General features: G+C 33.0%; 1 protein-coding gene across 1 annotated transcript in view; it reads left to right on the top strand.

Moving 5' to 3' along the window:
- Positions 1 to 627: 627 nt before the first annotated feature.
- LOC129222521 (protein PTCD3 homolog, mitochondrial-like) overlaps positions 628 to 25,586 on the top strand; it is a 79,384-nt gene continuing 54,425 nt past the window's right edge. Inside the window, exons 1-7 of the mRNA XM_054857033.1 lie at positions 628 to 698; positions 900 to 946; positions 5,146 to 5,182; positions 5,261 to 5,306; positions 5,477 to 5,545; positions 14,052 to 14,156; positions 23,441 to 23,564. Of these exons, the coding sequence (XP_054713008.1) occupies positions 640 to 698; positions 900 to 946; positions 5,146 to 5,182; positions 5,261 to 5,306; positions 5,477 to 5,545; positions 14,052 to 14,156; positions 23,441 to 23,564 (487 nt within the window). The 5' untranslated portion in view covers positions 628 to 639. The remainder of the gene's footprint in view (positions 699 to 899; positions 947 to 5,145; positions 5,183 to 5,260; positions 5,307 to 5,476; positions 5,546 to 14,051; positions 14,157 to 23,440; positions 23,565 to 25,586) is intronic.

Below are 25,586 nucleotides of genomic sequence, written 5' to 3'. Positions count from 1 at the left end.
TCCATTATTTTATATACCGATAGATGGCAGCACCATCACCGGATCGAACAGTTAATTAGAATTTAGAACTAGTCCAGGAGCTAATAGCTACCTGGTGCTAGCACCCCCAGAGGTATCGTTTCACTTGGAGGACATTGAGACCACGAGCATATTTAACGTTGCCCAGTCCCCTTTAATGCCGACGGTGGGGTCTTCGACCATCGGGGTTCGAGCTCAGGACCCTCCGGCCCCGAATCCGACACGCTACCGATCGGGCTACCACGGCCCATCTCCGCATTTATATGAACATTTTTCCAATGTCCTTCAATTTGTTGCCGTTTAATCGTCAATTTTTACCAAAAGAAATATAGGGACTCTAATCCAGTTTGGAGGCAAAAGTGAATCTCTGTACCGACCTTCCTATGCAAACGGGACCCCTGGTTGTAAGTTTTCGCAAAAAGTTGTGTTCGATGAGCGACCGGCAGCCTGCCGGTTAAAATAATGAAGTTACCTCCAAAGCTTTAGCATTAGCTGACGTCAGTAGCTATCACGTGATTAATCTACCGGTCGCTACCAGTTGAGCTCGTCGAAGTATGCATGGAAATTCTGATTTCTAACTTCAACCGCTAAGTTTGCCTCATTGTTTACAAAATATGCAAGATGGCTGCTTGCAGGAGAATATCATGTTTAGCCGGAAAAAGTAATTTTTTCTTACATAGGTAAGTTATCTGAATTCAAATGTGCATTACTTCGAAATTAAGATCCAGATCTGCCTCAATTTTTGAGTTATAGCTTATTCTCTTTCTCTTTGAGGAGAAGTTTATTTTTTCCGCTTTGACCTTTTTGCATTTGTTCTGGGTTTGTTTTGAAATGTGCAAATATTATGTTTTTTCATTTAAAAATTGGTAATTTATTTTCAGGAATTCGAAGTTTTCTTCGTCTTCAATTGTCAAAAACGCCGGTAGCAGTAAGTAATTAATATTTTGTTCTGATTTTTATCACATGTAGACTGTTTCCCAGGCCGCCGGATTGTAAATACTCCCCCCTTTCCATCGTGTAAATTTTGCACTATTTTCTTTCTAATGAAGAAATCCGTTTAGGGAGGAGGGAAGACTTTTATCAAGTTTGTATTTGTGTGTGTGCTTTATAATTTTATAAAAAATAGACATAAAGGTGACAATGTCCGACCAATTGTGACTCATAGAATGGCTTTTACCGAGAAACTTGCCACGTTTTCAGTTCTGTATGTGTCCCTGCAACAAGAAAGTGTTCAACTTGTAATTTTTACTACAAGTTAGTTTCAAGACAATTTTTCTCAAAATTTATTATTATTATATCAGGGGTCTGTCCAGGATTTTTCACAAGGTCCGTTTTTTGTGAAAAATCAAATAATTTTGTGAAAAAATGAATTAATTTTGTGAAAAATCAAATAATTTCGCAAAAAAAAAAAAAAAAAAAAAAATTGTTATAACGAAATTTTAGAATTTAGAGATGGCACAAACTGCATCAATTAAACTTAAAGTTGAATGTTTTCTTCTTCTATGTCGAGAAAATCATTCTGGAGTGTTTTTCTGATATTTGGCGGGGGGGGGGGGGGCAACGCTCTCTCAAGTATCAATATTTATCTACCATTTCACATTATGTTAAATTATACTAGAAATATTTCTGTACAGTATTTAAAATAATTGTAACAAAAAAAATAAATAAAATAAAATTCAGAATAGGGTTCAGCATTTAACTTTTTGACCCAAGACACTCTTAAAAAGCACAGAATTTCGTTTAAAACTTGTAAATTCCGTGATTTTAACAAAAATAAAAAGATATTTTGATTGTTTACCTCTTAACAAAGCGTAATAATCATCAAAAATTCGAAAAATCGGATTCCCATAGCGGATGCAAAGAGATCGCAATTCTTAAAGTGAAAGCATCAAAAGTATAAAAACGGCTTGTAAAAGAAATATTTTTGATAAAATTATTTTAAAATTGCATTTTAAAGTCCTATGATAAACATTTCATTAATATCTGTAGACACAGTAGGAAAAAAAAATTAAACCATCTATTCAGCATTTTAATTTTTGACTCGTAACAGAAAATGGAATTTTGCTTTAAAAACTTGAAATGAGAGTTCTAACAGAAAGAAAGAGACTTTTCTTTTATTTGCATTCCAATAAAGCGAAGTTAGCTTGAAAAAAGAACAAAATATGATTCTCATATCGGATGTTGAAAGATTGCATATTTCAAAATGTAGCCATCTAAAGAAAAAAAACGGTATTTAAAAGTTAATCATCCTTGTTAGCATCGAAAAATCAAAACCCATATAATTTTCTCCCAAAATAACAATTAAAACATCGCACCGTAAAAACGCAAATATTGACAAGCTGGTAAAATGATGAGAATATTTTCTAATCTAGTCATTAAAGGTTCAACGCCAGACGCTAAGTGGTCAGAATTTTGAAGTTGGTAACCCTATCTGAAGCGATCATATTTTTTCCCCACCCTTACAATCCCTTTGCAGTTCTAAGTTCGTTTCGCAGATATATATATTATTATTGTTTATTAAATCATGAGCGGGGAGAAAAGTGCTAACCAATGCCTTTTCAGAAAAGTTTACAACAACACCCCTGCTAATTAGCTGTGATAAAAAAAAAAAACCATTATATTTATTTGGCAGTAGCAATTATTTATCGCTTGCAGGAGCATCGCAAGAGTGCCGATTTTTTTTTTCTCTCCAAAATTAGCCGATTATGTATAAGCTGATCCCTCTAATTTGATTTAAAAAAAGGTTCCAAAAATTATCGGCTTTCAGATTTGCTCTTTCAATACACAATTTGTGAAAGATCCGATCTTGTTTATCAGAATTTTGTGAAGGTTCTCATTTGTTTGATCGGGATTTTGTGAAAGGTCCGTTTTGATTGATCGGATTTTTGTGAAGGGTCCGTTAACGGACCCAAATATCCTCTGGCCAGACCCCTGTATATATATATATATATATATATATATATATATTTTGTGAACTTCAATTGCTTTTGAAAAGGAAAAAAATATTTTTTTGTCTTAAAACATATCTGAAAAAAAAAGGGGGTTAAATTTCTACAATTGTCATATTTTTGACCAAGGACGGATCCAGAAATGTTTCAAGGAAGGGAGCGGTTGATTTTCTAAGTTATATTTTACTACGTAACTGATTTACCAGGTCTGGTGGAGGGGGGGGGGGGGGGGTACTGCAGCATTTTTATCTAAAACAACTAAAATATAGTGATTTAGTTAGTGGGGTTCCCAACCCTTTTCCTTTTTGTTGAAACAGATGCTCTGAAACTGTGAAGAAGACAATTACTAAAATCTTCGAACTCTAAAATGGAGTTTTTTGAAACTTCAGTTTCGAAAAATTATCAGGGGGAAGTCACTGATCCATTTTCTGTCAGAGCCGGCCTTTGGCTGATTAGAGCAAAAGGGTCCAATCGGGCCCGCGCCGAAAGAAAAAAAAAACTTTTTTTTCTTTAGATGTACAAGTAAAAAAAAATGTATGAAAATAAAAAGTTAAAATTTAATATCTAACTGATGATTAACCTGGGAATGCTGAGCTACTTTTAGTTCAATCAATGGTTTTAAGGAGGTTCCTGAAGCTTTTAGGTAATTTTAAATTCGTTAAAAGCATTTGGAGTAAAATTAGCAGAATTTATTTCCAAAACTACTTGTGTCAATTTCTGGGAAAAAGTTAAATTATCTGTCTAGTTGAACATCTGAAATCAACAATAGCCTTACCGACTGTACCCTATACTAAACAGCCAGGAAAATGTGAACTAGGTAATGGGCCCTCAAGGAACTAATTTTTAATGATTATCGTCGATTAGTACAGTGAGTAATCAAGTAAAGGCCCCACCTCAGACCTAACTATCGCATACATACAAAGCGCAAGTTGACCCGAGGCATCCAAATTTTATGGGCCCAAAAGCTTTTTTTTAAATTCAGTTAATTTTATTTTATTAAAATTCTTCCGAGAGAGGCATTTGAACCCCTCTCCCTTCTTCGCCCGACTGAAACTAAGTTTGAAGATTTCAATTTCTAAAAGTTTCTGGAGGAGGTCGACCTCCCATCTCTGTCCTATTGCTAACGTCATCAAAGACTCTTAAACTTCGTTTATAGGTCTTGTAGCATGTGGTACATAGCTTTTCTGTCAAAGCACTACATTTCGCATCAAAAACTTCTTGCTGTTAAACTTGTCAATTGTTTTTTAAATTCAACCCCATTCTTTTCCTGTGTCTCAAATTAAATGCAATCATTCTGTAAAGGGCTCTTGCCAGAATTCTCGAATCGCGCCCCGCATTCGTTAAGGCCGGCTCTGTTTTCTGTTTAACACTACCTAAAATATCAACAACCGCGACTTAAAATTTACCAAGTGGCCAGGGAAAGCCCTCAAAACGCCATATCCTAATATTAGGAAAAATCATCTAAAATTGTTTCTTTAAAACTCCAATTCCAAAACATTTCCAGGAGGAAAATTTTAATCCAGTTCCTTTCCTTAATATCATCAAAATTGACCTACACTTGCGTTTTAGATCTTCAATTCAGAAAAATTGCTGGTGTAGGGTTCTTCAAGGGAGGGGTTATCGCCCCCATCCCTTGTATGGCCATCCTTATTTTTAACTGTATTATGACTCAAGTATTCTCTGCTAATTTTGACTTACATATTTGTAGTTTGAATTTTTAAAAGAAAAAAGAGACTGGTTTTTGAATGCCGAGTTACTAATTTTATTAAAAGCAGCAATTAACAAAGAAACAATTGTTGAAAATACACCCTTTTCAAAAATCTTAAAGTGCAAAAAGAAACCTTTTCATAGATGATTATAAAAATTGTACTTATCTAAATAATTTTCAATTAGGTTCATTTAAGTTTAATTTTCCTCATTTTAAAACCATCCCAGTAACATGATTAAATGTTCCAGATTTTTCTGAATTTCCTCTTGTCAGAAATATTATCTACTAGCAGGGAATACTAAAAAGAGAAGTTTGTTATGATACAACTTTAGAAGATAAAATAATCCAATTACTATTGATTAAATTAATTGCTTTAATTATCAAATTACTCACAAACTGTAATATATTTATAGAATAGTTAATGTTTTGTAACTATTTATTATTATTTCATTTTGTTTGTTTGTTCCATAGGTAACAGTGAAATTGTTGTACCTCTTAGAATTGAAAGGTCAGGTAAAATTTTTCATGCATAAGAAAATTCTTCTTTTTATAATGATGTGTTAATAAATTTCACATTGTTTTACAGAGGCCCAACAGATATTCTGAAAGCGTTAGCTTCTACAATATCAAAGGTTAGTTTCTTAAGCATTACTTACATTATTATACTGGTAATAATGTTTGAATCTTGTCTTTTTCATCAAAAAATTATTTTTCAAAAACTTGATGTACATTTAAAAATTAAACTTTTTTTTGTGTGTATATATTCAGATTTCCATTGTTTTGTTTTATTTTATATTGTCAGGATTATACCGCACCACGTTACAAATATGAAGATGATCCCTATTTTATTCCTGCAAGTAATGTTGCAAAAGTAAGTTGGTTTCCCTTTCGCATGTGCTGTTAAAAATTTATAAAACTTAATTTTTGTTTTTGAACCTGCATTTTACTTGAACACACATATTTTTAGTTTGGGGGGGGGGGACTTTTTTTGAATGTTGGTTTACTGCTGTTCAATTTCTTTAATTGTTTTATTTGTTATGAATGCTGGATGTTGTTATAGAAAATGCATTATTAAGATATGATTGCACAAAGCCATATGTTTGTATGGATCAAGGTACCCAAAAAATGCCTGGCACAAATAATGACAAAAGCAAAGCTTCTGATGTCTTCATACCTTGAATAATGTTTTTTACAGACAGAATTATTAATATCATTGATCAGAGGACCATAAACTGGCATTTTTATTATATCTGTCGAACCTCATTACAATGAACTCAAAGATACCACTAAAATTAATTTGTTTGAACCATAGTTCATCTTATCCGAAAAATAACAAATAGTATGAATACAATAGGATGGGAACCACAAATGTTGTTTATCTTAGCATTTACTCATTTTAACTGTGTTTGAATTAAGTAGGGTTCCACCATATTATAATTTCAGGGTCATGGTGGCCTGATTGGTAAGGCATCGAACTGGTGACCAGGTGGTCCTGGGTTTGATCCTAGTCGGTCAAAGACCCGCCATAATCATAGTCAAATATCCGGCTGCAGAATTCTGCACTCATCGAGTATAAAGTCAAAATCAAATTTTTACATTACATTATGAAAGGCAATGTGTTTTGGCTAGGTTTGGCAAGAAGTGCCGGCAAGTTTTCTGAATGTGATAAACTGAGGTTGCCTTTGCAAAAATGGCTGCAAGTGGAGGTTGCCAGCTGTTAAAGATTGCTTAGAATGGAAGAGTTAGTGCTTTACAATATTCGTTTGACAAGGATGGCGACAGCCAGCTCTACGCATGGGCGTATCCAGAGGCAGGGGGGGGGGGGGGGCAAGGTTGGGCAGCTCTCCCCTCCCAACTTCAAAAATAAAAGATATTTAGAATAAAATAATAATAATAATAATTGACGGTTGTTTCAATTTCTAAATTTATCAAAGAGTTCAGGTGTAGTAACTTGTTCCTGAGTTTGAAAGTGTATACAGTTGAACCTGTCTATCTCGAATTTCACGAGAATTAAAAAAAAATTTAAGTTAAAGAGGTTTTGAGATACGGAAGTTTTGAGACTCTTATTAAAATTTTTAATTTGATGATGAAAATTTGAATTTTATACCAAAGACTATACATGCAAAAGATTAAAATTCTTCAAGAAGAATTTAAAAGATTAAAAAAAATTTGTTATGTATTTATTCTATTTTATACTAAAGCACTTTATTGAAAGTTTAAGGAATCATTTTGACAGTAATGAAATTTTAAGCATACCTTTTGCAAGCAAAATAGTCTTTTATTGTTTTTCGGTACCTGATTTTTTTAGATTCAACCATCCTCTTGAGGTTGGCAATGGCTGAAAGAAAACCCATCTTGGCCTATACATATTTGACTTTGGCGTCAATTTAATTTTTCTTCATTAATGGATTGCCGTCCAAAAATTCTAGAATTTTCACTTTTTCATCATTTGAAAAAATCTTTAGCTTTCTTTTCACACCTATCATCTCAGTTTTCTGCGCAATCACAACTTCAAGCAAGAGATTACTCAGAGAACAGTACCTGAACCACATAGTGAAATGGGTTATAATATGAATGACCTTTAACCACGCACTTGAAAAAGTCACCCCACATGTCAAATCTGTCAAGCCCAGCCCCCTCCTCACTGTCCCATTCTCTACCCTCTACTCTGCTTCCGAGAAAGTGCTCAAAATGACTGTCCTTTCATTAGTTTTCCTGGAAAAAAAAATACCTGGGCGCATTTCTTCCTTTTTTACACTGCCCTCTGCTTTTGCGGACAATGCTACTGTTTCTGCATTTACGGAAAGTTGTTTGTTGTTTTGAAGATTGCTGGGCTTCAAATTCAAAAATGTCAGCATTGCTGGAATTTGAGATATAGAGATATTCGGGATTTTTTTTTTTGAGATAAACATGGAAAATACATTGAATTTTGGCTGAAAATGCAGGGAAATTAAAAAATTTTGAGGTAGACAGGTTTTCAAGAGAAGCAGGTTTGAAATAGACAGGTTCCCAGTAGCAGAAACTTTGTAGTCAGTCTGCGACACTATTTTCTGTAGTTAAAAATAATCTGCAGCATTATTATTAGTTTTATTTTAAGTTTTCATAAAATACACAAGTCCTATGTGAAGGCCAAGACTTGGACAATTTTCCAACTGGGCAGTGGCCACTATACCCGAAAAAAAATCAACGAATTGTGCTCAAAAGTTTTAAAAAAGTATTTCACCAATGCAATTTTCTGAACATGTGCTCAGTATGCAAAATCGCTTCCGTGTTTGGGATTTCAATCCTTTTAAATATTTTGAGTTTTTTACAACCGAAAGATATTTTGACATATGGTACCTTAGATTTGTTTATTTTTTGTTTAATTTCATTAATTAACAAAGAAATTAATTTGGATACCATGACAACATTGAATTACTCGGGGTTTCGCAGAAAATTACAAATTTCAATCTTTTTGCTTCCTGCACTAATCAAATGTTATTTTCTCATATGCTACCTTAGATTAGTATATTTTTGTTTAATTTTAATAAAAAACAAATAAATTTATTTCATGGGAAACATCCACGTCGAACGAACTCAGACTTCGCGAAAAATTGCTTCTTGTGTTTGAAATTTTAATCTTTTAGCATCTTGCAAATATTTAAATATATTCACTAATCGATGTTATTTTCATATTTGCTACCTTAGATTAGCATATTTTATGTTTAATTTTAGTAAAATATAAGTTTATTTTATGGGAAACATTTAAACTTAATTCGCGAAAATTTGCTTCCCTTGTCTGAAAATCCTTTTGCATTTTGTAAATATTTTTATATTTTTGGCAATTAGTAGTTATTTTGACACTGCTACATCAGATTAGCTTATTTTATTTTTTATTTTAATAACTAAAGAGTTAAAGAATTTATTACCTTGGTCTTGTTTAATTATTTGCTTATTTATTTTTGCAATTTCGAATTTGATTATCACCTAATTTTTGGTCATAACAGATTTTTTGAAAAAAATTCAAATTTCAGTAGTTGAGCACATAACAAATTAACTTAAAGTTTGTATTTTAAATATAAAGTTGATTTATATAATTTTATTGAGTTGAATTTTATTTATAAGTACATCATTTTTTTATGTATACTAAAATAATTAAGGTGTATAACAGGGTTGGTTGTGTTATGATTATTCACTTGAAATCCAGCAGTGTTCGTTTTTATGCTTTTACCTCCCTATATCTCCAATTTTCCCCTTTTCCTCAAATGTTCAAAATTACTACTTTATTAAGGTTGTGGGTACTTGGAGCAGCTTACTGAAAAAGGCTTTAATCAGCAAAGGGGTGGATAGCTTAAGGAGGGTCATTGCAGGATCTAATAAATTGACCAGGACCAGCCTAGCTAGGCCCAGTGCCTGTTGCTGGTTATCAACAGGCACTGGGCATGGTTTTTCTAAGCAGACTTTTTTGACTTAATAAATTATTTTATGAATTGTATGCATAGCAAAAGTTATTGTTGTAAGTATGCATATTCAAGTAATAGGGGTCTTAGTTTTAAAAATTATCCCCCCCTCCCTCGCCCCATTTTTCTCTTTGAAACTTTCAGGTAATTTTTTATGAACTCACCCTTTCACTCCTGAATATTATTGCCTTTCTAAATTTTAAATTCTAATTTCAACAATAATCCATTTGTTCCCAAAATAAAACTACTTTTGTCATAATATATGTCAACTTCTTGTGAATCTTTTCAATTTCGAAATATGGCTCTATAAATCTGAAGTTGCACATTTATTGACTATTGCAAGTTAATCAATGAAAGCTGAATAGGCTCAAATTTGCATTCAGAGTAATCACTACTTAAGCTGCTTTTGTAATTTTGAGGTAGAGACTGGACTGTGGACTTTCATAAACTTTTCTTACTTCCTATTTTTAAATTTTTCGAGGACAGTTGAAATGCCTTAATGGCTGAACAACTAATACATACTACATACGAATAATTGATTTGCATACTTAAAATGATTTGCAAACCTAATATTTTTAGAACTTAATAGTGCAAACTGAAATAACTTTCTGGGTAGTGTTTGTCCTAACCGCCCTCATATTGTAATAAACCACTGTATAACTATTGGAAATAAATGTTGAAACCAAGGGGGGGGGGGGAGTGACTTCAAAAACTCCTCTCTGGCAATGCCATTGAACTTGGGTATTTTAGTTTCTTCCCATAAAAGTTAAAAGCACTTATGAAAGTTTTTTTTTTAAGTATTAATTTGCTGATTCTAGAAAATATACAAACCTCTGACTGCTGCAGCCTTGGAAAAACCTCAAAATTGAACCTTTTGGTATCTGCTTCTCTTTATGATCGAACTTTTCAAACATTTTCAGAATAACTTTCAACGCAGTAGATCTTTCATCAAAGCGTCTCTCGTTGTAGAAAAAGCAATTTTGTTTTCCTATACTTTTTGTATTATTGCCTTATTTCTATGTGTTTGTAGTAAATGAAATCTGCATACAATATTTTTAGTACAAATTTATGATATTGCCTTGAAAACAAAATTTTTTACCTTGAAAAGTACTTGAAAAGTGCTTGAATTTTTTTCTGCCTAAAGGGTATGAACCCTGAACTGGGCAGTGGCCACTATACCCGAAAAACTTAGTGGCCACCACTGTCGCTGAGTTTTAAAGCAATAAGGGGGGGGGGGGGCAGCAGCTTTCACTACTTTCATAAAAATAAATAGAACTCTACACACTATGAAAACCAATTATTCAAGATATATTAATTTTAGTATGGAAAATTTGCGTTGAAATAGGTTTTTGAATTTTTTAAATTAGTAAATGAGAAGTTTGCAGGAAACTGCATTTTAGATGAAATATTTAGCTTATAGCAAAGCCTTCGAATCAATGAGGATCAAACACAACTGTGCAGATGATAATTCGCATTTTTCAAAAAAAATAAAAAAATATTTTATAAAAAAAAACATGATTTATTGAACACTTTATGTTATCTTCAATAGTTTGTGTTGAGGTAAACATCCAATTCTGTTTTTGGAAACTTAGGTAAGCAATAGTATCGTTTATTTCCATCTTGCGAATGGCCAAACATGGCGTCTACTCGAAAAATTCATGGTTATAAATAGATATTTGAATTTGTTACATAAAAGTAGTAATAAATTCAAAATCCTTAAAAAACTACAATTTAGATGAAATAGTTTTTAGCACATTAGCCTCTAAAGCAACAAAGAAAAGATAATATTCTGAAGATAAAATTTTGCAATTTTAAAAACAATAATTAAGAATTACCAAAAAAAAAAAGGCACATTTTGCATAATTTTCAACAGTTTGCATTCCAATAAACATCCAATTCCGTTTTGAAAACGTAGGCACTTCATGAGTCTTGCGTACCAACATCTTGGGAATGACCAAACATGGCGACTACGCTAAAAGTTAAGATATAAGTTTCTGAATTTGTTGCAAAAAAATAATTTCAAAATAAAAATCCTCATGAGACTAAACTTTAGTTGAAGCTTTAGCACTTTTGCGTCCAAAGCAATGAGGATAAGGTGTAATTTTCACATAAAACTTTTCATTCCTCAAGAAAATTATTTTAAAAAATAAAAATAAAAAAACGATTTGCTGTACACTTTAAGTTATTTTCATTTCTTGGCAGAAAAATAAAACATCCAATTCATCTTTGTTTTTGAAAACTTTTGCACTTTTCTACTTCGATTTTTTGAATGACCAAATATGGCGACTATGTTTCTAGCTGAAATGCTGAACCATCCATCGCTCAAAAAGCGATCTCCATATGATCTTTTCCCAAGCTGCATTTCTTTTTTTTTCTTTTATTTATTTATTTATTTTTTTCTTTCTTTCTTTTTGTTCTTCGGTAAAATTATCTGCAGGTCGCCGGAAAATCTGCGACGCACGTCTCGCGTCTCGCAGTTTCTGCTACCGGGGACAGGTTCGACTGTACATCTTCTTTGGGGGCTCATTGAAAAAGGAAAGTAGTTGGTGTTTAGTTGGGTCCTAACTTCCCAAATGCTGGGCCTTTTTAGGTGCGCCCTGAACTTCAAATATTATCAGGGTGGGAACTCTCAATGGGCCCAATGGAACTCCAAATTTCCCTGAATTATCATAATTCGCCTAATGGAACTCCAAATTTTGCCGAATGATATTTTTATCATATCGTCAAACAAAACTTTCCGAATGGTGATATTTTTGCTATGTTGTGAAACAAAATTTGCCGAATTTGCCCATCAGGGCTTCCCTACGGCTGTCTCCCCCTCTCCTTTCATGGTTGAGCTGAATACGCCCTTGGTTGTACGAGTGTTTTAAGTCATTGCACATGCGTCAATTGTTAGTGTTCTCAACCAACGGTGTAAACAGTAGTAGAAACACATTTCAAATGCTCCAAAAGAAATAAACTTAATAAATTTTTGTTGGTTACATTTAAAATCTTATATACATATAACATGTATTCCTCAATATTAGGTAAAATGTCTTTCATCTATAAAATTAGAATAAAAGGTTAATATTTGTGAAAGAATATGACCAGTTATTTATGAAAAGACAATTACATTATACAGAATATTTCCGAAAAACAAGAAAATTATTTAAATATTTTTACAATACAAATTAATTTTACCTTTTATTGAGGAATACATGTTATATGTATATGGGGTTTTAAATGTAACCCCACAAAAATTTATTATTTCTTTTTTTTTATTTCTTTTTAATTTATCATCTTTTATTTTATTTCTTTATTTTTATTCTTTGGAGCATTTGAAATGTGTTTCTACTACTGTTTGCACCATTGGTTGAGAAAACTAACAATTGACGCATGCACGGTGACTTTAAAAACTCGTACAACCAGGGGCTTATCCAGCTGAACCATGAAAAGAGAAGCGGCGGGGGGGGGGGGGGGGGGCATAAGAGAGTACTGATGGGAGGTCCCTGTGACCTCCCAAAAATTTTCTTCTGCGGCAAATTTTGTTTGACAATATGGCAACAATATCATCATTCAAAAAGTTTTGTTTGACAATATGATAGAAGTATCATTCGGCAAAATTTGTAGTTCTATTAGGCGAATCATCATCCCTGTTACATAACATTCATTTAAAAAAAAATGTTCGAAAACACTTAGAACGAATTTGGGATATATGTAATATGTCTACTTACTTGGCCCCGTTATCTATTTTTGTTACAGTTAAGAAAAAAATACGAATGAATTTCATGTACCCTGAATTTCATGTTTACTTCAGACAAGCATTCATTCAAAATTTTCATTATGATTGCTATTGATATTACTGTTTTATGACAACCACTTTTTCAACAATGTATTTTATATTTAATCGTTTAACTGGAGAAATTGCATGAAATTTGCTGTTTTTTAACCATAACTTTTTTCTTCTAATACACAAATTTGGTTAAGCAAAGGTATGGGACCTAAGTTAGACCACCTCCTATCCATTAGAAAAAAAAAACCCATCAAAAATTGGTTAGCTAAATGAGATGCTAAAGCTAAAAAATTTTTAAAAAACATAGTGGGAACTGATAATGGTTTCATTTTTGGAGTCAGGGAGTCTGTTAAAAACTAGGTCAAACTGAGCATAATTAACCTAAATTACCCATAATTTGTCTGTCGTTATAGCATTAAAATAACAAAATATAATCAAAATAGAAACAACCTTGAATAGCAGTAAAATGTTTTAAGACTTTGAATATAAAACAATTATAATAATGTTACAAAAAGCAATACTGCTTATTATAAAAGAAGGAAAAAAAGTCCAATTAATAGTCTAATGAAATTAAATATCATTTAAAAGAAGAATGACTTTTCTGACTTTCTGCAAATCTTAGATGAAAGACGTTTGCTGAACTTCATTGTCTGATAGCAGTTATTTCCTGGCTACTTTTTATGATAAGCATTTACATGGTAGCTTAAAAACTCTTGCAATGAATTTTAGCCAGAGTTGCAAAGCAAAATAACTTCTTGCAAAGGTGAGTGGTTTTAGTTTTGTGGAGAACTTTGCATGGCATGGATCAGTCAAAAACCACCTTTAGGTGTGACTAGTTAATTGTTCATTACAAAAGGAGTTTTAAATGGAAATCAGCGATTTACGTTTCAGAATGGGTTTAGAAATGTTCCCTTCATTTAAAAATCAATTGTTTAAAATGTCAGCTTGTCTCAAAATGAATATGATTTCATCAGGTAGCAGATACTATAGTTTAATTAAAAACAAGAAAAGGTTGTGCAGTGAAATTGTTTGAAAAGTTTTTTTAATCACATTTAGCTTAGCATTGCCATTTATTTTGAAAAGAGAACAAAATAAACTATGCCATATTTTTTATTTTGTGCTATGTATTTATTTTATTCTGTTCTGAAATATCATTTTTCCTTTAGAGAGCATTTGCACTTTCAAAAGAATCCGGTAAAAAAGCAGCTCGGTATTTTCTGGAGAAATACCCTGAGCTTTTCAAGTGCAATACCTCTGTACCACATATAAAGGTAAACGCTATCTTTTTGTTGCAATAAATCTTCTGTTCAATGTCATATAATTTTACGTATACTCGAAAACTTTTTATGGCTCAAACATTTTAGGTTTTAATAGTTTCAAGAATGAAGTCCTTTTTGGAATGCTTATAGTCTAATAACAGTGACCAGTATTTGTTAATCCTATATTGAAAGTTGAAATTGCAGGCTCGAAAATAAAAGAAAGAAAGAAACAGAAAAGAATTATGTTTAAAAAAAAAAAAAAACTTTTTTAAAAGAAAATTAATGTATTTTCAAACTGTAATATAAAAAAGAAAATATTTATTTGTTTTTAAATTTCAATTCTTTTCTTTAGTTACGCTGTTGTAATGCTATGATTTCTTTCAGTAATGAAGGTTTTACATCTAGGTAAATTATGATTGAGTTTGACTTACAGATTTGTCATACAGCTGAAATGTGATTAGGTGTCATATTATCTAGTGTTGTCAAAACAAGAAATGTTGCTTGTGACCAAAGAACTAATCCAATTTCAGGCTTATAGCAAGCTCATTCCATCACCATGGTGACTTCATATGCCTTTTTCAAATCTGTTTCAAAAGGAAATTTTAAATATTATGCCTTCAGTAGTTTATTTTTGTTTTTCTCTGATTTGTGTGTTTCTCTTAATCTTCATTTAGCAAGTGTCCAATAACAAGAAATTGGGCTGCTGGCCTGTTAAAATTTTTGATCCTCCTACATGCTTTTGCCCACCATTACAACAGATACTAGAAAATAAAAAGATAATAAAATTAGTTTTAAAGTGAAGAATCTTTTTGAACCTTTCTGGTTGTAATAACTGAATCATAATTGAAACAACCAATTACACTAGTCAACAAAAAATAACTTTTTGTCTGCATCCTGGTTTTAAATAGTCAATTCCTACTATTTTTGGTGGAAAAAGACGAATATGGTAATGAATTTTTTTTTATTAGCTCTTGTTTTCAAGATACACAAAAGCCCACTGAACATTGATTTGAAGGTAATGTTAAGAAGGAAAAAAAACCCAGTGCAATAAATGTTATTAAAGAAGTCCTTTTTTATTAAATAATGTTTATTTTTTTGGAAAGTAGTGGTTGCTTTTGTCTTATTGCTGTAAACGCTTCATTTTGGATTGCTTTTTGTACATCAAAGAAGGACCATTTCTTGTAATAGTTAAGCAGCATTTACTGAGCATTAACTCAGCCCAATGACCCTGATATCTGCATTCCATTACAAATATGTCTTGGTGAAACCTTTCCTCATGCTCACTGCTCATAGCTTTAGTTTTGAAACAAAATATCCTGGAAGAAGTGAACAAAATAGAGTTTAAGATACACATCATTCATCAATGGTCACAGAACTTCCAGAGGGACTGTTTTACCAACTGTTTTTAGTTGCCGTCTTCTCTGCTGCTTAGAAATACTTGTAGTATGCGCTTTAAGTCTGCTTGGGTTTTTTTTTCCTCCCCTTGCAATTTTTTTTTTCAAAAATCCTGTCATAATTGCGCGTATTTGATGGGCCGTTAAAAGTTCTGTTGGGGAGAATTTCTAATCTAATAATATCTCCCCAATGTTTCTTTGATACTAGCAGAGTGAGTTCGGAAATAAGAACTTGACAAACTATTTCTAACTTTCATGAAGTTTATTTAAATGATAATGTAAATAGATAAAAACACGCTGTAAATGATAAAAATAAATACTAACAACATAATCTCTCCACATGCTACTTCTGCATGAGATAACTAACAGTGCAACGCAAACTGCATGACTACTGACTAAAAACTTTGATGAAATAGACCCATTGGGAAATAAGCTAAGTCCAGCTAATCATTTCTAATGAAGTGCGAACGGAACGAACAAGCAAGTTCGCATACCGATCAAGCGACCGCCTACATCGACGAAGATGATCGAAGAGAGAGAGCGAGAACTAAAGCCGCGAACAGTTTAAATATCCCCCCGGGTCATTAGCATATCCGAGTCACGTGAACGGACACATCACTGCTATCGTTAAGCACACGTGCCATCAGATTCCTTCTAGAAGCTTTCTATGACGTCATCCACAACGGAGTTCCCGCCAAAGGTGAACGAAAGTGAAACAAACATTCGGTCGATTCGACCAATGTGAATGAGTGCTGATAAGAATCTTTTACCCCAGTCATGCAGAATGATTGGTAATACATTATAAGTAAGGAAAAACATTCTTTTACTATTGGTGTTGTGAGGTGATGAGATAGGATTATTTACAGGCATTTATGCCTAACAAGGCCCCCCCTCTCATCATCTCACAATGAAAACATTCAAAAAAATTCGACTTCATTTAGACGTTAACACAATTTCCACATATTAATAACTATATGACAAAAACAATGAACAAATTTTTAAAATATAAACTTGACTCTATATTACGAACTTCCAATATAGATCTAGAATCTCAAAATTTGAGAAAAACAACAATACACTTTGCTGAAAAAAAAATTCAAAATTTCAAAGAACAATCATCTTGAAAAGTCCTTTTTTTTCATTATCTCTCTCACGTCGTAACTCATAGTACGTTTTCCACGAATTTTCACCCAAAGTTCGAAAACAAATTCTTGATCAAAGTCCTTTTTAATTTTTCAATCATTTTTCCAGTTTAATTTATAACAATGACAGTAGGTTAATCTGAAATATAAAATAAAAACAGACAGTAACTGTTCGAATCAGCATATAAAATATCACAGTCTTGAAAATAGTATAGTATAAGCATATATTGAGAAATGTTTATAACGAAATGTAAATAAGCTCTTTTACTAACTATCCATTTCTCACTAAATTATTTCATTTACAAAAAGATCACTAAAAATCTAAATAAAAAAAATGCCCCCTTCTATACTTAAAGACTGTCTGATAATTTTAACTGATTAAAATTTCATTTTTACTAATTCAAATTTTTTTTTTTTTTTTTAATAACATTTTTGCACCATAATATATTCAGTGAAGGAAAATTACAAATTCTAACGGGAACTAGTGGTGTTTCCAATATTCCAAAATAGGGTCTCACAAAATGAAAAACAAATACACCCGCGATAGACCTTCATGCAACAATAAACTCCCTCTATCCTAACTCCCGGGAAGACTCTGACAATTACATTTTCACTTTTAACGAGACGTGACAAAAAGCTGTTCGCAATCCGGTTGATAGGAAGAAAAAGCCACCAAAACATTCAGGTGGACAATTAAATTGTTAGAACTTGCAAAAACATTTCACAAAACATGATGCAAAGAAGAAAAATTTAAAGTACTTTAAACAATTTTCAAAAATTTCTAAAAATGTTTCTAAATTATATTATATTTGTACAAAAAAATTTGTCTATAAATCTTTGAATTTCTAATCGGGTGAGAGGTTTCATGAATATGTCCGACATGTTATCTTTGCTTTTGACATATCTCACGTTAAAATTATTTTTATGAACTAAATCCCGAATGAAAAACAATTTGATATCAATGTGTTTACTACGATGATTTTCGATAGGCGATTTAACAAAATCTAACGTAGCCTGATTATCCACATACAAAATAGATTTAATTTTACAACTTTTAACAATTTTTATTTTGATGCATTCGTCAATTATACGATCAAACCACATGAGCTCTTTTGCACATTCGGTCATGGCAATAAATTCAGCTTCCATCGTTGAAAGGCTAACGCTTCGTTCTTTGAACGTGCGCCATTCAATTGGAGCTTTATCAAGTAAAACAAGTTGACCGCCTAATGAGGTTCTATCATCTTTATTTGTGGCGAAATCAGCATCCGAAAAAGTTATAAGTTGAACATTTTCACATTTTAAGTTTAATTTTAAATCTTTAGTATGGAAAACATATCCTAGTAATTTCAACAATCCATCCCAGTGTACCATTCCTGGGTTGCTTTGAAATTGGCTGAAAATGTTAACAGCATATGATATATCAGGACGTGTTCTACTAGAAATAAATGATAAACACCCTAATAAACTCTTGTATGGATATTTTGACATTTCGTCAATCTCAGCTTGAGTAGTAGGACAATTTAACTTTGAATAAACACATCCTTTACTAATAGGTAAAGAAGAAATAGGAATTTTAAATTTACTAAATCTTTCATAAACTACACGAATGTATTCAGTTTGATGTAAATTTAATCCATTTCCTTCATTTTCAAATTCTACACCTAGTAGCTTTTTAGTTTTACCTAAAATTTTAATTTCAACATGTTTTTGAAGTAAATTCAAAGCATCTTTAATATCCCTGTCCTTCTAAATGAATAACACAATGTCATCCACATATAAGAGTAAAATCACATTATCAGTATAATAAACACAATTACATGATAAAAATTTATGAAAACCAATTTTAAGCAATATATTTTCAATTTCATAAAACCACAGACGACCGCTTTGGTGCAAGCCGTATATAGCTTTATTCAATTTGCACACATAATTTTCTTTTCCCTTCTCAATAAAACCTGGGGGTTGCTTCATATATATTATTTCATCAATAGGAGCATATAGGTACGCACTTTTAACGTCACATTGGATATGTAGCCAATTTTCTCTTGATACCAACAAAGAAAAGAAAAAGCGAATGGTACTAAAGCAGACTACTGGGCAGAAGGTTAGATCAAAATCTAGTCCCTTCACTTGATTAGTCCCCTGAGCGACTAGTCTACTTTTATAAACTTCACCATTTTCCCCTTTCTTTAAATTATAAACCCATCTACATCCGATAGGATTAACATTTTCCGGTAATTTGACTAAATTCCAAACATTTCTTTTACGCATAGTGCCTATTTCAATTTCCATTGATTTTTGCCATTCCCCCCTTTCATTAGATTTTAATGACTGTTTATATGTTCTAGGGACTTGAACTTCTGTGTCTAGTCAGGAAACATGAGTTAAAATTTTAGATTGATTTGAAACTTCACCCTGAAAATCATCATTGCCTTTAAAATTAAATAATTCCGGATCATACGCTATGTTTTCACAAAGACAATATTTTTGAACATCATTCAACGATCTTAATCTTTTGCTATTCCCCTTTTCAAAATAATATGTCGTTTCTTGAACCATCAGGTCTAGGGACAAATTTCCGAATCCACCTAGCTTCCCGCATTGGTTTGCGACTAGAATCATCCCCCTCACTGTCTGAACTTTCCGCCCCCCCTTCAGAGCTACTTTCAACATCTAATTCTCTGAAGCGATTCGAATCTTCGCTTTCTTCCGAAGAATTCTTATCTTCTGCCTGAGGCGAAAGAGGCCAGAAAAGGGTATTTTCTTTTCCGCGTGATTCCTGCTCGGAAGTAAATTTGTCCTTGAAAAAGGAATTCTCTTTGAAAGATACATTGATTGTTTCAATGACTTTATCTTTGTCTGGAAGATAAACGCGAAATCCTTTACGATTGAACGCGTATCCGATTAAAACGCCTTTTTCGACTTTTAGGTCTAATTTCTTTCTTAATTGTCGTGGGATACCAGCAAAACAAGTAGTTCCGAATGCTTTTAAATGTCTTACAGACGGTTTTCTTTCCCCGTAAAGTTCAAAAGGAGTCTTTTCTTGACTTGAATGACAAATCCTATTCCATGTGTATACAAAATATAACATCGCGTCGGGCCAAAAATTGTTTGGCAAACCACTTTCTTTTAACAAAACGCGTGCACTATTTGTTACTGTACGGTTAAAATTTTCAATTAATCCATTTTGCTCTGGTGTGTACACATTTGTGAGTTCATGATGTATACCCATATTCTGACAGAACCCGTCTAGTTCCTGATTTACAAATTCCGTCCCGTTATCAGATCTGATACTAACAACCTTTTTGCCGATAAATCTTTCGGCTCTCAGAATATGTTGTTTTACAATTCCCGGAACCTGACTTTTTGACTTAATAGGATACAATGAACACCTTTTAGAATAGTCATCAATAATAGAAAGAAAATAATTTTCTCCGTTTCTACCCTCTACTTTACATTTTCCCCAAACATCCATATGCAATAGTTGCAATGGCTGGGTACTTCTTACTCTATCAATTGACTTGAAACTAACACGCTTAAATTTTCCTAATTTACAAACATCACAGTTTAATTTAACATGTTTAAACTTAGGTAGGCCACGAACAGCTGAAAGATTACTAGTTTTACGAATACTTTCAGTGTTTACGTGTCCACAACGTTTATGCCAAGTTTCAATGTCACTTTGACAGCATTCTATAGAAGGTTCTTTATTTACATGACTAGAACTAGGAGAATTTTTAAACTTTTTACAATTAACATTATAAACTCCATTATTGAGTTCAGCTTTAAAAATTAATCCCTGTTTGTCGGATACCTTCACGAAACCTCTCCCACCTTTAAATTTTGCACCACCCTGGTCAAACTTGATGCCAGACAAAATATTTCGTCTCGAACGGGGAGAATACATTACATCTTTGAGAATTACAGTTCTTTTACCGAACTTAACTTTGATTTCCCCTTTTCCCTCAATCGGGAAAGTTTGCTTTTTCACGGCAACAGCCATGTTTACATCATTTAGGGGTTCAAATGTCCTAAACCAGTTCTTATTTGAGCAACAGTGATTTGATGCGGCAGGGTCAAAAATAATTGTATTCCCTTTATCTTGGGTCTGACTAAGATTTGCCTCTGACAAGAAATACAAAGTATACTCACATCTATTATTTGAAGGTGATCGGCGACGCTCCTGGAACTTTCTTCTTGAACTCCATCGGCGATTTCTACTCCTTGGGCTCGTACCTTCTTCCCTCCATTCTTTCCGGGATTGGTGTTGGTTTCCTCTTTTATTTCTTTTTCGTGAAGTCAATCTTTGACGGTCTTCATTTTTGACATAAGGGCATCTGCTTCTTATATGCCCATCTTCATGACACTTGTAACATCGAATTTTAGATTTAACTTGGAAAACCTGCATCTCATTTGTCTTCTCTTCTTTCATTTCTTGACGGTTTTCTTCAATAATTAGATCAACCAGGATTTTCTCGAATGTGAAATCTTCATTTTTCCTCATCAAAATCTGTTGAATTAGATGATCATACGTTTCTGGTAAACTTTGCAGTAATTTAAAAGAAATACAGTCCTCCGGGAAATTCGGATAAGCAACTTTGATTTTGTCGAAAATTCTCTGCAGACGCGCCGCGAATAAATTCAGCTTTTCTCCATTCTCTTTCTTCCATTGATTCAGCTCAATGAAGAGTTGCATACTTATACATCTATTCTCCAAAAAAAAATGTAATTTTAGCTTCTTCCAAGATTCACATGGATCTTCTATAGTTTCAACTATTATTCTTAGATTTTGTTCAATATTCAAGAAGATTAGAGAGACTGCAGTTCGCTTCCTTACAATAAATTCTTTCACATCTTTTTCTGTTACATTCGTCTTCTCATTAATGACTGGTTCTTTCTCTTTTCCGTTAGTGATGTCCCATACATTCCGTTCCATGAGAAGGAACTTCATATTCGTCGACCATTCGAGGTAATTCTTGTTGTTGAGCTTTTCAATCTGAATCGCGAAATTTGCCATTTTTCTTTTTTTTCAAACTTTAGTATTCTTGAATTTTGGTAAAATCTTTTAAGTCTATCTTGGTCGCCCCCCCATCTCAAACATTCCAATAACTTCATCTTCAGATGGGTCATCGAATTTGCAGCTTCCAAAAAAAAATTTTCAAAATTTCTGAAAAATATCGAAATGTACATCATCCAACGGTACATGTACTTTTGGCAGCAGTACAACCCCGCCTTTTTACAGATGCATGTACACTCTTTATCATTTCCTAGTCTTATCCAAAAATATTTTCACTAGGTCTGCACAGGAAAGGGACTGGGCCCATAACCCGTGTTGGGGAGAATTTCTAATCTAATAATATCTCCCTAATGTTTCTTTGATACTAGCAGAGTGAGTTCGGAAATAAGAACTTGACAAACTATTTCTAACTTTCATGAAGTTTATTTAAACGATAATGTAAATAGATAAAAATACGCTGTAAATGATAAAAATAAATACTAACAACATAATCTCTCCACATGCTACTTCTGCATGAGATAACTAACAGTGCAACGCAAACTGCATGACTACTGACTAAAAACTTTGATGAAATAGACCCATTGGGAAATAAGCTAAGTCCAGCTAACCATTTCTAATAAAGTGCGGACGGCACGAACAAGCAAGTTCGCATACCGATCAAGCGACCGCCTACATCGACGAAGATGATCGAAGAGAGAGAGCGAGAACTAAAGCCGCGAACAGTTTAAATATCCCCCCGGGTCATTAGCATATCCGAGTCACGTGAACGGACACATCACTGCTATCGTTAAGCACACGTGCCATCAGATTCTTTCTAGAAGCTTTCTATGACGTCATCCACAACGGAGTTCCCGCCAAAGGTGAACGAAAGTGAAACAAACATTCGGTCGATTCGACCAATGTGAATGAGTGCTGATAAGAATCTTTTACCCCAGTCATGCAGAATGATTGGTAATACATTATAAGTAAGGAAAAACATTCTTTTACTATTGGTGTTATGAATTGATGAGATAGGATTATTTACAGGCATTTATGCCTAACAAGTTCTCTTATTTTTCTTAGCTTCAATATATCTTGGAAACTTTTCTCTAAGGTATTGGAAAATTGTTTTTGCTCACAGCTTTCACGAACTTCTTCATTATTCCCAGCAGAATCAGCATGAGTGGAAGCAGAAATGGGTGGATCTACCTAAAACTCCAAATTAGGCAGATTTTAGGCAAATTTTTCTCTTCCCAGAAATTAAATTTCTTGTAGTCCGTTTCGATTTTCATGTAGTGAGATTTCCTATCCCAACCTAGGGTAAAAGTTTAGAGGACAATCAGTCCCGTTTGGAGTGTTTCTGTCTGCCAATAAGAAAGAGCATTAGTGAGAATTCACTATCTTAGCTGACCCTTTGTCTTGAAAGCTAGAGCTAATCTCAACTTTTTATGGTGATTTTCGTATTTAGCGAGGCACAATACTTCGTGAATAGCTATTTTTGAGCCGGATGCATTTTTGTTGTTGACTAAGGGTATTAAATCCAGAAAATTCTGGTTTTAAATGAGTAATAATTTAGAGGTCCTACAAAATAGGGGCTCTTGCCCTTGACTTATTCGACCTGTATAGAAACCAAGTCCTGGTTGATTATTAATCTATGTTTGAGCTTGATCTTGGTTCTGCATGATAAATTGATAAATTTATAATTTATGCTTATTTTTTGCTTGAAATATGCAAGTTTAATTTGTAAATAAATTTTATTAGGCATTTGATCCACCTGTTGTATATACTGAAGAGGATGAATTAAGCCCTGAGATACTTTATGAATGTGTCCTAAATTTAGATGTTAAAAATTGCATTTTTATATATACGGAATTGAAAAAAAGAGGTATGTGTTTTAATCATAAAAAAATGAAGTTTCAACATTTATGAGTTAATTATTTGAACATGATTAGAATAGGAATTGAATAAACATCTTTGCTCTCCCACTTTACCTCTACTCTTTTTCCATTTTTAGACTTGAAACCTTTTTCGAAACAAATTTTTGAGTATTTTGATCTAGGGTGTTTAAATTATGATCTGATCTGGAGAAACTTCCATTATTTTTTCTTTCCTTTTGTAAAAAATTTTTCTTAGAAAAAAAAAGAAAAGAACATTTTTAAATGCACTTGCAGGCTTCACATTGCTTCACGAAAGGCCACATTTGGCACATGGGCCACAGATTGTGTACTCCTACTGTATGCTGTAAGGCAAAGTGGTGAAATTATGCTTTTGACTGAAAATATCAACAAGAATCTTATTTACATATTTGTTACAATAAAAGTCTGAAGTGTGGTAAATGTCAGCATTAGCTGGTGAATACCAGTGTTCATATACGAAAGACATCAATTGAAAACTGAGTATTTCTGCTTAATCACTGATGAAAGTTGACATTCTCAAATTTTGATCTTTCACGGCAACATACATACAAAGTTCTACTCCTAGCAGAAACTATGAATCATCTCTTTAAGCTGTGTTTTGTTCTTCTTTCTTAACTGCATCGCAAATCCTTAACAAATATTTTATCTGTAATCTGATAGCAAGTATATTTTTCAATTTTTGAATCTGAAAATATTAACAAGAATCTGATTTACATATGTGTTACGGTAAAAGTCTGAAATGTCGTAAATATCAGCATTAGCTGGTGAATACCAAGTGTTCATATACCAAAGACATTGATCGAAAACTGAGTATTTCTATTTAATTACCAATAGAAGTTGACATTCTCCAATTTCGACCTTTCACGGCAACATACATAGAAAGATCTACTTCTAGCAGAAACTATTAATCATCTCTTTAAGTTGTGTTTTTCTTCTTCTTTCTTAACTGCATCACAAATCCTTAACAAATATTTTATCCGTAATCTGATAGCAAGTATATTTTTTAATTTTTTTACATGTACAGGGCTCGCATTCCCCCTTAAATTCCTAAATATTTTCACAGCTCCTAAAATTCCTAAAATTATACTAAAAATTTGTTGGTGTTCCTAAAAAAAACGTAAAAACTGCCATTTGCTGACCGAAATAAGTCTAACGCACTTCTTCTGACACATATTCCTAACCCGCCTCCGGAAGGTAACTTGTTTTTCGCCGTTCCGTGATTAGAGAGCTTTCCTGCGCACGGAGCATGTCTGGTGGCCATGTGCCAGACGCATCGCTCGTTGCTGCCGGGAAGCATGCCTACTACTGAGTATTTTTTAAATTTTTTGCCTAAACAAAAGTTGTTGGATAAAAAGCTCAGTGCTTCCAACAGATATAAGCGTATTTGTGAAAATTTGAGGGATGAATCAACATTATGCTTTTTAGCTCTCATTGCTTATTCGCACAAGCATTTTGAAGCCTTTTCACTCTGTTTTCAAAGCGAACCACCAAAAATACATCTGTTGTTTGATGAAATGAACAAGCTGATCCGACAGGTTATGATGCAGTTTTGAAGGATGAAGTTGTTGCTTCCAAGGAAGGTGCAGAATTACGAGATGTTGATGTTGACGACGGCAGCAATTGGAAGAAGTTAACTTCAATTGAAATTGGTATGTCAGCCAAAGGATTTTTAGAAAAATTATCTCAAAGCAAGAAGAAAAATTTTCTCTTGAATGTTTGTTCGGCACTTATAAAAACTGTCAAGTATTTAAGATCGAATTTGCCTTTTGATGAACAGTTTTTCACGGACTTAGAACTGTTTCACCCTGGGAAGTTTTACAATTGCTCCAACAGTGTTTGTGCAATTACACGAATTGCACGTTATTTAAACTTTTCGAATGACTTTATTGATAATGTTCAAAAAGAGTGGAAACTTTTCATATTTGATGTTACTGCTCGTGAAAATCTATCTGAAGAAACACGAGTAGATGGATATTGGAGACAATTATTTC

This window comes from Uloborus diversus, chromosome 5, assembly GCF_026930045.1.
Source record: "Uloborus diversus isolate 005 chromosome 5, Udiv.v.3.1, whole genome shotgun sequence".
Lineage (NCBI taxonomy): Eukaryota > Metazoa > Arthropoda > Arachnida > Araneae > Uloboridae > Uloborus > Uloborus diversus.
The sequence above is the reverse complement of the archived record's forward strand: the minus strand, read 5'-3'. Positions and strand labels throughout refer to the sequence as shown.